Source organism: Macaca nemestrina, chromosome 3, assembly GCF_043159975.1.
Source record: "Macaca nemestrina isolate mMacNem1 chromosome 3, mMacNem.hap1, whole genome shotgun sequence".
Taxonomy (NCBI): Eukaryota; Metazoa; Chordata; class Mammalia; order Primates; family Cercopithecidae; genus Macaca; species Macaca nemestrina.
Genome location: NC_092127.1, coordinates 154,862,172 through 154,876,215, shown reverse-complemented (window position 1 = coordinate 154,876,215; position 14,044 = coordinate 154,862,172). Strand labels below are relative to the sequence as shown.

At 36.7% G+C, this 14,044-nt stretch overlaps 1 protein-coding gene across 8 annotated transcripts in view; it reads right to left on the bottom strand.

The window, feature by feature from the left end:
- The window catches only part of LOC105487701 (ATPase phospholipid transporting 8A1), a 266,324-nt gene that overhangs the window by 136,145 nt on the left and 116,135 nt on the right, over window positions 1-14,044 (bottom strand). For all 8 annotated transcript variants that reach the window (XM_011751245.3, XM_011751247.3, XM_011751246.3 and 5 more), the window contains 2 exons: window positions 12,766-12,815; window positions 7,823-7,892 (listed from right to left, as the gene is read on the bottom strand). In XM_011751245.3, coding sequence (XP_011749547.1) covers window positions 7,823-7,892; window positions 12,766-12,815 — 120 coding nt within the window. The remainder of the gene's footprint in view (window positions 1-7,822; window positions 7,893-12,765; window positions 12,816-14,044) is intronic.

Genomic DNA, 14,044 nt, shown 5'->3' with positions numbered 1-14,044 from the left:
GGAAACAGAAAAACATTTCTGGTAACATGACAAAACAAGGTTTTTTAATACCCCAAAAGATTATGCTAAGTCACCACAATGGATCCAATTCAAGAAGAAATCCCTGAATTGCCAAAACAGAATTCAGAAGGTCAATTATTAAGCTAATCAATGAGGCACCAGAGAAAGGTGAAGTCTAACTTAAATAAATCCAAAAAATGATACAGGATATGAATGGAAAAATCTCCAGTGAAACAGATGGCATAAATAAAAAACAATAACAACTTCTGGAAATGAAGGCCACACTTAGAGAAATGGAAAGTCTCAACAACAGATTTGAACAAGTAGAAGAAAGAACTTCAGAGCTCAAAGACAAGGCCTTTAAATTACCCCAATCTGACAAAGATAAAGAAAAAAGAATAAAAAAAAAAAATGAACAAAGCCTCCAAGAAGTTTGGGATTGTGTTAAACGACCAAACCTAAGAATAATTGGTGTTCCTAAGGAAGAGAAATCTAAAAGTTTGGAAAACATATTTGAAGGAATAATCGAGGAAAACTTCCCTGGACTTGCTAGAGATCTAGACATCCACATACAAGAAGCTCAAAAAACACCTGAGAAATACATCACAAAAAGATCACCACCTCAGCACACAGTCATCAGACTATCTAAAGTCAAGATGAAGAAAAAAGTCTTAAGAGCTATGAGGCAAAAACATCAGGTAACCTATAAATGAAAACCTATCAGATTAACAGCAGATTTCTCAGCAGAAACCCTACAAGTTAGAAGGGACTGAGGTCCTACCTTTAGCCTCAAACAAAACAATTATCAGCCAAGAATTTTGTATCCAGTGAAACTAAGCTTCATAAATGAAGGAAAGATACCGTCTTTTCCAGAAAACAAATGCTCAGATAATTTGCCACTACCAAGCCAGCACTACAAGAACTGCTAAAAGCAGCTCTACATCTTGAAACAAATCCTTGAAATACACCAAAATAGAACTTCCTTAAAGCATAAATCTCAGAGGACCTGTAAAATAATAACATGATGGAAAAAAAAAGTATTTGGGCAACAAATAGTATGATGAATAGAATAGAACCTCACATATCAATACTAACATTGAATGTAAATGGCCTAAATGCTCCACTTAAGAGACACAGAATGGCAAAATGGATAAGAATTCACCAACCAAGTATCTGCTGTCTTTGAGAGACTTAACTGACATATTAGGGCTCATAAAACTTAAGGTAAAGGGGTGGAAAAAGATATTCTATGCAAATGGACACCAAAAGCAAGCAGGAGTAGCTATTCTTATACTAGACAAAACAAACATAAAGCAACAGCAGTAAAAGACAAAGAGGGACATTATATAATAAAAGGACTAGTTCAACAGGAAATACTACAATCCTAAATATATATGTACTTAACACTGGAGCTCCCACATTTATAAAACAATTAGTACTAGACTTATGAAAGGAGATAGACAGCAGCACAATAATAGTGGGGGACTTCAAATACCCCAATGACAGCACCAGACAGGTCAAGACAGAAAGTCAACAAAGAAACAAAGGATGTAAATTATACCCTAGAACAAATGGACTTAACAGATATTTACAGAACATTGTACCCAACAAATGCTGAATATACATTCTATTCATCAGCACATGGAACATTCTCCAAGACAACCATATGATAGGCCGCAAAACAAGTCTCAACAAATTTAAGAAATTCGAAATTATAGCAAGTACTATCTTAGACCACAGTGAAATCAAATTGGAAATCAACTCCAAAAGGAAACCTCAAAACCATGCAAATACATGAGAATTAAATAACCTGCTCCTGAATGATCATTGGGTCAACAATGAAACCAAGATGGAAATTAAAAAATTATTTGAACTGAGTAACAGTGACACAAACTATCAAAACCTCTGGGATACAGCACAAGCAGTGCTAAGGGGAAGGTTCATAGTACTAAATGTCTACAACAAAAAGTCTGAAAGAGTACAAATAGACAATCTAAGGTCACATGTCAAGGAACCAGGGGAACAAGAACAAACCAACCCCAAACCCAGCAGAATAAATTACCAAGATCAGAGCAGAACTAAATGAAATAGAAACAACAACAAAAAAATACAAAGTATAAATTAAACAAAAAGTTGGTTCTTTGAAAAGAAATAAAATTGATAGACTATTAGCGAGATTAACCAAGAAAATAAGAGAGAAGCTCCAAATAAACTCAATTAGAAACAAAACAGGAGATATTATAATATAACCAACATGACCAAAGTACAAAAGATCATTCAAGGCTACTGTGAACACTTATACGTGCATAAACTAAAAAACCCAGAGGAGATGGGTAAATTCCTGGAAATATACAACAACCAGGAAGATATAGAATCTCTGAACAGATCAGCAGCAAGATTGAAATGGTAATTAAGAAGTTACCAACAAAAAAGATCCAGGACCAGACGAATTCCCAGCTGAATTCTATCAGACATTCAAAGAAGAATTGGTACCAATTCTACTGACACTATTCCAAAGATAGAGAAAGAGGGAATACTTTCAAAGTCATTCTATGAAGCCAGTATCACCCTAATACCAAAACCAGGAAAGGATATAACAAAAAGAAACTACAGACCAATATCCCTGATGAACATACATACAAAAATCCTCAACAAAACTTGCTAACTGAATCCAACAGCATATCAAAAAGATAATCCACCAGGATCAAGTGGGTTTCATACTAGGGATGCAGAGATGGTTTAACATCTGCAAGTCAATAAATGTGATACACCACATAAACAGAATAAAAAAAAAAAAAACAACCACATGATCATCTCAATAGATGCAGAAAAGGCATTTGACAAAACCCAGCATCCTTTATGATTAAAACCCTCAACAATATCGACATAGAAGAGACATACCTTAAGGTAATAAAAGCCATCTATGACAAACCCACACTCAACATTATGCTGAACGGCAAAAAGTTGAAAGCATTCCCCCGAGAACTGGAAGAAGACAAAGATGCTCACTTTCACCACTTTTATTCAACATAATACGGAAGTTCTAGCCAGAGCAATCAGATAAGAGAAAGAAATAAAGGGAATCCAAATTGGTAAAGAGGAAGTCAAACTGTCGTCGTTTGCGGATGACATGATCATATACCTAAAAACCCTAAAAACTCCTCCAAAAAGCTCCTAGAACTGGTAAATGAATCCAGCAAAGTTTCAGGATACAAAATTAATGCACACAAATCAGTAGCTCTGCTATACACCAACAGTGACCAAGCTGAGAATCAATCAAGAACCCAACACCTTTTACAAGAGCTGCAAAAAAATTAAAACTTAGGAATATACCTGACCAAGGAGGTGAAAGACCTCTACAAGGAAAACTACAAAACACTGCTGAAAGAAATCATAGACGACACAAACAGATGGAAACACATCCCATGCTCATGGATGGGTACAATCAATGTTGTAAAAAGGACCTACTGCTAAAAGCAATCTACTAATTCAATGCAATTCCCATAAAAATATCACCATCATTCTTCACAATTAGAAAAAATAATCCTAAATTTTGTATGGAACCCAAAAACGCCTGCAAAGCCAAAGCAAGACTAAGCAAAAACAACAAATCTGGAAGCATCACATAACCTGACCTCAAACTATAATATTATATAAGGCCATAGTCACCAAAATGGCATGGTAGTGGTATAAAAATAGGCATATAGACCAATGGAAGAGAATGAAGAGCCCAGTAATAAAGTCAAATACTTATGGCCAACATAAGACTCAAACTTATAAAAATACTAGAAGAAAACCTAGGGAAAACTATCCTGGGCATTGGTTTAGGCAAAAAATGTATGACCAAGATCTTGAAAACACAGGCAACAAAAACAAAAATTCACAAATGGGACTATATTAACCTAAAAAGCACAGCAAAAGAAACAACAGAGTGAAGAGAATTTGTTGAACAGAAGAAAGTATATCTGCAAACTATTCACCCTAAAAAGGACTAATAGCCAGAATATACAAGAAACTGAAACAACAAGAAACAAATAATTCCCTTAAAAAGTGGGCAAAGGACATGAGTAAGCAGTTCTCAAAAGAAGACATACAAATAGTCAACAAGTATATGAAAAAATGCTCAACATCGGTAGTAATCAGAGGCAAATCAAAACCAGAATGAGATGTATCTTACCCCAGTCAGAATGGCTATTGTCAAAAAGACAACAAATAACTGATGTAGGCGAGGATGTGGAGAGAAGGGACCTCTATACATACTGTTGGTGGGAATGTAAACTAGTACAGCCACTATGGAAAACAGCATAGGGAGTTCTCAAAAAAAACTAGAATTACCATTCAATCCAGCAATCCCACTATTGGGTATGCACCCAAAGGAAAAAAAAATCAATGATCAAAGGGATATCTGCACTCACATGTTTATTGCAGCACTATTCACGATAGCAAAGATATGGAATTAACTTGTGTCCATCAACAGACCAATAGATTTAAAAAAAAGTGTACATACACACAACAGTATACTATTCAGCCATGAAGAATAATGACATCATGTCATTTGCAGCATCACAGATGAAACTGGAGGTCATTATCAAGTGAAATATGCCAGGCACAAAATGACAAACATTGCACATTCTCACTTACATGTGAGAGCTAAAAAAATACGATCACATAGAGGTAGAGAGTACAAACACCAAGAGGGAAGGGTGAGACAGAGGGAGGAGGAAGGAAGGAGGGAGGATAAAGAGGACTGGGTTATAGAGTACAAACATACCGTGTGATAGAAGGAATCAATTCAATGTTTGATAGCAGAGTAGGGTGACTATACTCCACAAAAAATGTATTGTACTAAGCTGACGGACACTCTTAAGTATCCTGGCTTGATCACTCTGCATTATATACATGTAACAATTTCTCATGTACCCCATAAATTTGTACAAGTAATAAAAACAAGACTGAGACACAAGGATCACTTGAGCCCAGGGATCTGAGGTTATAGGTTATAATGCGCTATGATCACATCACTGCCCTCCAGCCTGGGTAGACAGAGTGAGACCCTGTCTCTAAAAATTAATAAATAAATGAATAAAGAAAATTAAGAAATAAAAAAGTAACTACAAGAAAATGAAGAACCAATTTAACAATGGGCAAAAGATCTGAAGACACCTCATCACAGCAGACATACAGATGTTAAATAAGCGTATGAAAAAATGTTCAACATCATGTATCAGGGAATTGGAAATTAAGCCAACAATCAAATACACATCTATTAGAATAGCCCAAATCCAGAACACTGACAACATCAAATCTGGGTGAAGATGTGGAGCAACAAAAGCGCTCATTAACTGCTAATGGGAATGCAAAATGGTATAGCCACTTGGAAGACAGTTTGTCCGTTTCTTACAAAATGAAACATACTCTTACTGTAAGATCTTGCAATTATTCTCCTTGGTATTTACCCAAATGAGATGAAAACCCATGTTTACACAAAAACATGCACATGCATGTTTACAGTAGTAGCTTTATTCATATAATTGCCAAAATTGGAAAGAGACCAAGATGTCCTTCAGTAGGTGAATGGATGAACTGTGGCACATCCAGACAATGGATTCTTCACTGCTGAAAAGAAAGGAGCTCTCAAGCTGTGAAAAGACACGGAGGAACCTTAAATGAATATTACTAAGTGAAAGAGGCCATTCCAGAAAGGCTATATACCATATCATTCTAACTATATGACATTCTGGAAAAGGCAGTAAAAGGAACAGTGGGGACAGTAACAGCAACAGTGGTTGCCAGGGCCTTGAAGGAAGAGATAAATGTCTAGGTGGGGCACAGGGGATTTGTAGGGCAATGAAAATACTGTATATGATACCATAATGGTGGATACATGTCACTACACATTTATCCAAACCTATAGAATTTACAATACCAAGAGTGAACCCTCATGTACAGTCTAGGGTTTAGGTGATAATGATATGTCAATGTAGATCATGGATTGTTACAAATGTACTACTCTGGTAGGGGATGTTGATAATGGGGAGGCCAGGTATGTGTGTGATGGCAGGGCACATACGTGAACTCTATCTTCTGCTGAATTTTGCTGGGAACTTAAAACTGCTATAAAAATAAAGTCTATATAAAATACATTAAAACTTTTTTCAGAACAGCAAAAATATATGCAAGCTAATTCTATGATTATTAAAAATGGAAGTCCAATATTTTTATTTTTTATTCAAAGCTTTAACTCCTCAAACAAGTTTCTAGGTAGAAGATGATTCTGAACTATACAAGAAAGGATGTGATTTGGGTTTTGTAAACTGGACATTTATCAACCATTTAAAGTGGAAGGTCTTAAAGGTCTCCTTTTTTAAAAAAATATTTATTTTATTATTATACTTTAAGTTCTAGGGTACATGTGCACAACATACAGGTCTGTTACATAGGTATACATGTGCCATTTTGGTTTGCTGCTCCCATCAACTTATCATTTACATTAGATATTTCTCCTAATGCTATCCCTCCCCCAGCCTCCTACCCCACAACAGGTCCCAGTGTGTGATGTTCCTCTTCCTGCATCCATGTGTCCTCATTGTTCAACTCCCACTTATGAGTGAGAACATGTGGTGTTTGATTTTCTGTCCTTGTGATATTTTGCTGAGAATGATGGTTTCTAGCTTCATCCATGTCCCCGCAAAGGACACGAACTCATCCTTTTTTATGGCTGCATCGTATTCCATGGTGTATATGTGTTAAAGGCTCTCTTTATTCCCTTATCACGAATATTACTCTTGGAATGTGGAAGACCTTTATAGTACACTTTAAAATTATATCCTAATCTTTTTATTTAATATTTCTCTGACTAGTCTAAGCTCCTGACAAATGTTAGGTCTTATCTTCCTATCTCCAAAATCCAATTCAAACTGTGATGGTAGAATGCATACAATGAATAAATGTTAGGTGTTTTAATCGATGAGAACACAAAATCAAAGGAATTCTAAAACTAAATTCATGGGACATCATGAAATAATTCTACCAAAATGTTTTAAAATCAAGGCATTCAAAAACTGCATTTCATTGTCTTTAAATCAAGGCATTTAACATTCTCAAAATGAATTTAAATAATAGGCTTGAGCTTAATTTCAGTTTCCAAGTTTCTATGCGATAAAGTATTTAAAATAGGAATGTTTCAAGTTGGGAAGTTTATAAACTAGGTAACTGGAAAGAACAGTTCAGAAGGAAAACACTGACTCATCTCAATAAAAAAAAGGGCCCTGGTCAGATTTCTCATTTTCCCATGAGTATAAATATATTTAACTTGAAAAATTCAGTTAGAATAACATATTACTATTTCTGTCAACATAAGCTGCCAGTATACCAAAGTCAAGTCAGAAATTGTTATAATTAAAACAATGCAAGACAAACTAATCACATAATTATCGTAGTAACTGTGATCTAATTTTCTCCCATTTCTATGTTCTTTAAAAAATTAGATTCAAACTAGAATCACATTCTAATACAATTTTTAAATATTTTCTGTATTTAACTGTCTTCTAACAGTTTATATAGTATAAACCTCAAATATTATGTATCAAAAATTGAATTATAAAAATAACCTAGGCCAAATTTTTTCAAAGCACCAAATTTACCCAGAAGGAATTCCACATTTCACCAGAAGAGGCTGAACACTATTACTATAAAACACCAACAAAAGTGTATGTCAGCAACTTTATGTTAAACATCTGTGTTACATTTCCATAGAATGCCTAACATGTACATTATAAACCATCATAAATCAAAACTGTAAAAAATAAAAATAAAAACTTACAGCTCCTTTGCAGTAGAGTCGTAACTTCCCAGATGGAGTGCGAACAATCACTGACATTCTTTTTCTAGCACTGAAACAAAGAGGTTTTGCATAATGTGTCATTGTACCAAGGATATGCATCTATATGTTCGTCATGCCTCACATATTTAATATTCACAGTAAAAAAATAAATCTGACAAAATCATGAGGCCTAACCTTCCACATACACAAACTATCCCCTGGGTGAACAGTTGGGCACCTGTAAAAGGTGCTTTACGCTTTTTAAGGCATTTTTTATGCTTTTTAAGACATTATGCTTTTTAAGGCACCAGGGTACCATCTACTGTTCTAGTGGAATAGTTGACAAAACAGTTCCTAAGAAACCTGCAAGAGCTCACACCCACCAGAGTAAAGTCCTCGTTCAAGGTTTTCAGATGTGAAAAATATTTAAGTTAGTTTCTTAAAGGATAAATTATGTTACAGTTTTTATTAAAAATAGAAATATCAATACAAATCAATTTTTATTAAAAATAGAAATGATAATCAGTGACACCCCATCACACATGAGGGCAAATACTAGTACTTTAAAAAACAACTTAAGCATTCACAACTATTGTTCTTCAATGATGACTAGCAAACCACTGGCGTCATGCTAAAAACCTGATTTATGCAGCAAAATTAAGCTAATGAGCACAAACATTTTAATACTGTGTTGGTGACATCGTTTAAAAAGAACTGTCTGTCAAATGTACGTCTTTCAACGCATTAGTAAAAAGAGAGCGAATAACAGTGAATGGAAGAAACTGGGACAGCATTACAAAGGATAGGACTCATTTGGACCATGAACGTATAAGCATCCTCCTCAGAACGGAGGGCAGAAAAGGACTACTCAAATGTATCTATTTGTTTTACCTGCTAAAAAACTGAGATGAGTTCAATATACAGCCGCAGTCAGTTATGGTATCATAGTGTACAGTCAGGAGTTTCTTTCAGAGGTATTTAGAAATATTTAAGTTCCCAGCTGGGCACGGTGGCTCACGCCTGTAATTCCAGCACTTTGGGAGGCTGAGGCAGGCGGATCACGAGGTCAGGAGTTAAAGCTCAGCCTGACCAACATGGTGACACCCTGTCTCTATGAAAAATACAAAAATTAGCCAGGCCTGGTGTCGCGTGCCTGTAATCCCAGCTACTCAGGAGGCTGAGGCAGGAGAATCGCTTGAACCTGGGAGGTGGAGGCTGCAGTGAGCCAAGATAGTGCCACTGCACTCCAGCCTGGGTGACACAGTGAGACTCTGTCTCAAAAAAAAAAAAAAAAAAAAAAAGAAAAAAGAAATATTTAAGTTTCCTCTTTCTTCATCCATAATGCTCCTCGTATTACTACCCCAATCTCTATCCCTGTACATCAGGAATACATTTAATTGGGCCTCCTTTGTAATGACACCTACACATTCTACATTAGCCCTTCCTGATTCATGCCTCTTTTACTCCAGCTTTGGTAATGTGGTCCCAAACTTATCAACTTCTTGCTCTTCTCTTTTCCTGGTGAAACCTCCAAATACTGGGTGAATGAGAACTCTCTTTTGTGGTACATCAAAGTAAGTAGATGTTGCTGAAGGAAAGTTATCCGGCCATACGGATTAGCAAATACATGATATACAACACCAACTGGGTGCTCCTTACTGCCCAGTAACCCATCACATTCCAACAAGCTTCCTCTCTCGCCCTGTGCAGGGCTACAGCACGCCTTCTCCATTCTCCAAGTCTCTCATGCTCCCTCCTCACTCCAAAACCTTGAAAAAATTCACCTTGATGAAAACCTCAGATAAGAAATCCCTTTTTGGTAGTCCCAGCTACTTGGGAGGCTGAGGCAGGAGAATGGCGTAAACCTGGGAGGCGGAGCTTGCAGTGAGCTGAGATCCGGCCACTGCACTCCAGTCTGGGCGACAGAGAGAGACTCCGTCTCAAAAAAAAAAAAAAAAAAAAAGAAATCTCTTTTTGGCTGGGTATGGTGGTTCACGCCTATAATCCCAGCTCTTTGGGAGGCTGACGCAGGGGGATCATTTGAGGTCAGGAGTTCGAGACCAGCCTGGCCAACATGGTGAAACCCTATCTCTACTAGAAATACAAAAATTAGCCAGGCGTGGTGATGTGCACCTGTGATCCCAGCTAAGAGGCTGAGGCACGAGAATAGCTTGAACCTGGGAGGCGGAGGTTGCAGTGAGTTGAGATTACGCCACTGCACTATAGCCTGGGCAACAGAGTGACACTCTGTCTCTGTTTTGGGGGTGGAAATAAATCCCTTTTCTTTCTGCCATTAAAATGTGCATATCTATGTGTGCACCATCCCCTCCATCTTTTTTCCTGAAATGATGGAAGAAACATTTTCCTCCTATCAGAGGCCTTCCTTCCACATGTCTGTGAACCTCCTCTCACTTTCTCGGTAACCTCGGTCCAAAGGTTATGCTGTTGTCCCCTGAATCTGCCTCTTCTCCTTTTGTAAGGATCCTGTTCATAAGCATTTAAGCATACTCCATTCTCTCGCCTACAAAACTCACCCAATGCAACCACCCCTCCATTAAGCCACATCCCTTTTCAACTCTTTCACATTTCACCTTCTCTAAACGATCACTACATACAGTGTCTTCACTCATCTACCCACTTCATTCCCAGTCTTCTCCTTGTTCTTCTCTCCTTACCATTCCAATGAATAGCTACATTCAACAAATACTTCTCAAACTTCTTACCTAATCTTGCAGCAGTCTCTGACACAGATGACCACTCTCTCCTTGAACTCTGTTCTCCTGGCTCTGTGCTATGACCCTCTCGCTGTCCTCTACATCTTTAACAAGGTTGTCTCTTTTGCTGATTCCTCTTTTACTAATCAACCCTTACCCTCATGGCTTAATCATCAGCCTTCCATTTTCCCCTCATTTTATATCTTCTCTTCAGGAGATCCCATTCAGTTTTATGACTTCAAATACCACTTACCAACCACTGACTGCCAAATTGCTCTTTCAGCTATAGACTTGTTTCAGGCCCTTATATTCAACTGCTTACCTGACACCTCCGTTTGTACGTCTCACAGGCATCTAAAACCTAAAACTGTAAACATTTCAACCTCCACATCTATTGCTATTCCCACTTCTGCCATCTGTGTAAATGGTACCTCTATCTACCCAGTTGTTCATGCCAGAGAACCTAACGCCTTCCTCTTTTCGCCTTCCACCGCCAATCCCTCACAAAGTCCCTCAGATATTCCTCTACAAGGTACATGAATTCTATTAACTTCCTTTTATTTTCACTACCATCATCCTAGTCTAAACCACAAATGTCTTTCATAGGGACTATTTTAACAGCATCATATTCACTTTTCTCATGTTAATTCTTAAACCCATCTTCATCAGTGAATCCTGAAAGAATGGAAACTCCCAACCCTGCTTTATTTTTTTCTTCATGGCACTCATCACCTAGCATAGTGCTAAGTGTGGTTTAAAAAACGTATCTTAATGGCAATTAATAGACTACTTAATGACAGTCTACAGATATAACACAAATAAGCTTGGGAAAAACAATCACTTTGACATGAAAAGAAAGAGATGAGGGGTGCACTTTGAAAATACTCCATTCGGTTTATTCAATGTATTCGTCTTCTTTGGACTTTTCAGAGCATATAAGTTAAACAAAAACTTTAAATAATAAGTCAGACAGACCCCATTATTTTTGTTATTAACCACTGGCATGTGGTCACTCCCAATCAAGAAGCAACCAAAGTTTGCATAGAAAGAGAAATGCCTTTCCTAAGCAATGTACGAGTTTGCCTTATGCAGAAGAAAGTTCAAGAAAAATGATGGACACTTATTTCCTTGAACAACAGCATTGTTTCCTCATGGCCTTAATTCTGTGAAGTGTCCTGTGAATGGTGATGTAGTCTTTAAAGACCCTGCAGCAAGGGCCTCTCTGCCTCAAGAATGCAGGTAAGCAGGTTACATCGTCATGTGGGAGTAAAAGGCTGAACACTCATAGATTTATCACTGATTATAACTGAAGGGATCTATTATTCGACCTTAAGAAATAAAATAAGTAGGACAATCACTTTGCTTTCTATTCTTTCCTAATATATGGTAACTGGTCTTATACTTAACAGAGACACGAATATGGTTTCCCAAATCCTGAAGACAATTAGATATAATGAGCATATAATTAGAAGGCTGGCTTCCTGACCCTGACTCATCTCTACCCCACATAAATCTGATGCCTCTAAACATAACTGTGTTTCCAGATCAGCAGCCACAAGACGCCTGGCCATATACCCTGGGCTTGTGAATCAGGCAGTTATACTTCAAAAAGATTTCTTTTTCTAAATTTGAAAATTGATACATAGTATTTGTACATATTTATGGGGTATATGTGATATTCTGTTAGATGCATAGAATTTATAATGATCACATCAGGGTGTTTGGAATATGCATGATCTTGAGTATTTATTACTTGTACATCTGGGAACATTTTAAGTCCTCTCTTCTAGCTATTTTGAAATACGCAACACATTGTTGTTAACTATAGTTACCCTATTTTATTATCGAACATCAGAATTTAATTCTTCAACATAACTGTATGTTCATACCCATTAACCAACCTCTCTTTATCCCTTCCCCTCCCACCCACACATCCTTCCCATCACCTGGTATCTATCATTCTACTCTCTACCTCCATGAGATCAACTTTCAAAAACACTTTAAAACTGCTACCAGTGGTCACACATTGTAATACTCTGAAGAAAGTGGTTTGTGATTTATCTACAGATAATGAGAATCAAAAATGTACTAAAGATTTTGATTTAATATTTTGTCTAAACAAATTTAGTCAAATAAAAACAAAGCATACCTTCTAGTTATTCGAAAGGGAAAAATAAAAATGGATATAAAGTTATCTTATCCATACAAATAACTGAGCAGATGTTTTACCTGGTAAACTCCAAGACATTGAGCAATTCATATCTTTCTTCCTGCCCCAGCTAAGAAGAAAAGGAATATATAATTAAATACAGTTGGAAATGTCTTAAGCTTCTTGGAAATAAATCCTAGTCATAAAGTTTTACTGCAAAAAATGTCAACATGAACAAATTTTCCCTACTGAAATATGGAAGGGAGCTTACTAACTTTTACGTTAACTGAGTTACAGGAAACAGAAAATCCAAAACAGGAGAAAACCAAAAGGAATTCAAAGTGTCACTGAAGAGTTCTTAGAATATAACCTGCCCAGACAAGAGAATGGAGGGCTTCAAAAGGGCTGTGGAAAGGAAAGAACTGCCAATGAACAGATTATATGGTGTGATTGTATTGAGAAAAGTATACTAGAAAGTATGGGAACAATTAATATAGATAATAAGAAAAAAACAGGGAAGCAATGGAACAAACAGGTAAGAGATTTATCTTTAGAAAATGATGGAAAAAGTGCCCAGGTCCAGTGGCCGTGCCTGTAATTCCAGTGCTTTGGGAGGCTGAGGTGGGAGAATTAACTGAGCTCAGGAGTTAAGACCAGCTGTGGCAATTCAGCAAGACCCCATCTCTATTAAAAAATAAGTTTTTTTTTAAATCAGGTGTGGTGGCGCATGCCTACTATAATCCCAGCTATTTTAGAGGCTGAGGCAGGAGGGTCACTTGAGTCCAGGGGTTCAAGGCTACGGTTAGTTATGATTATACCACTGTACTCCAGCCTGGGTGACAGAGCAAGATGCCATCTCTAAAAAAAAAAATTGGTGTTGGAAAACACAAAATTAAAAAAAAAAAAATTATCAAATACAACAATGTTCAGCTATGAATATTGTACAGGTAAAAGAGAAGGCAATACTACACAGAAAGTAAATAATTTTTAAATGAGACATAATTTATATATAATAAAATGCATAGACCTTTAAGATAGAGTCAAAGGAAAATTGTATAGTTTGGTAATTAGCATCCCAATCAAGATACAAAACATTCCCACCACCCTATAAATTCCATTGTGCCCTTTTTCAATCAATCTCCTCCCTGCCCTGAGGCAACCACTGTTCTGCATTCTATCACCATAAATCACTTTTTCCTGCATCTTGAGCTGCATAAAAATGAAATTAAAAAGGATGCACTCCTTTGTGTCTGGCTTTTTTTTTTTTTTGCTCGGCATAATGTTTTTGATTGTTTTGATTCATTTTTCATCCATGCTGTTGATGAATCAATAACTCATTCTTTTTTATTGTTTCAATGT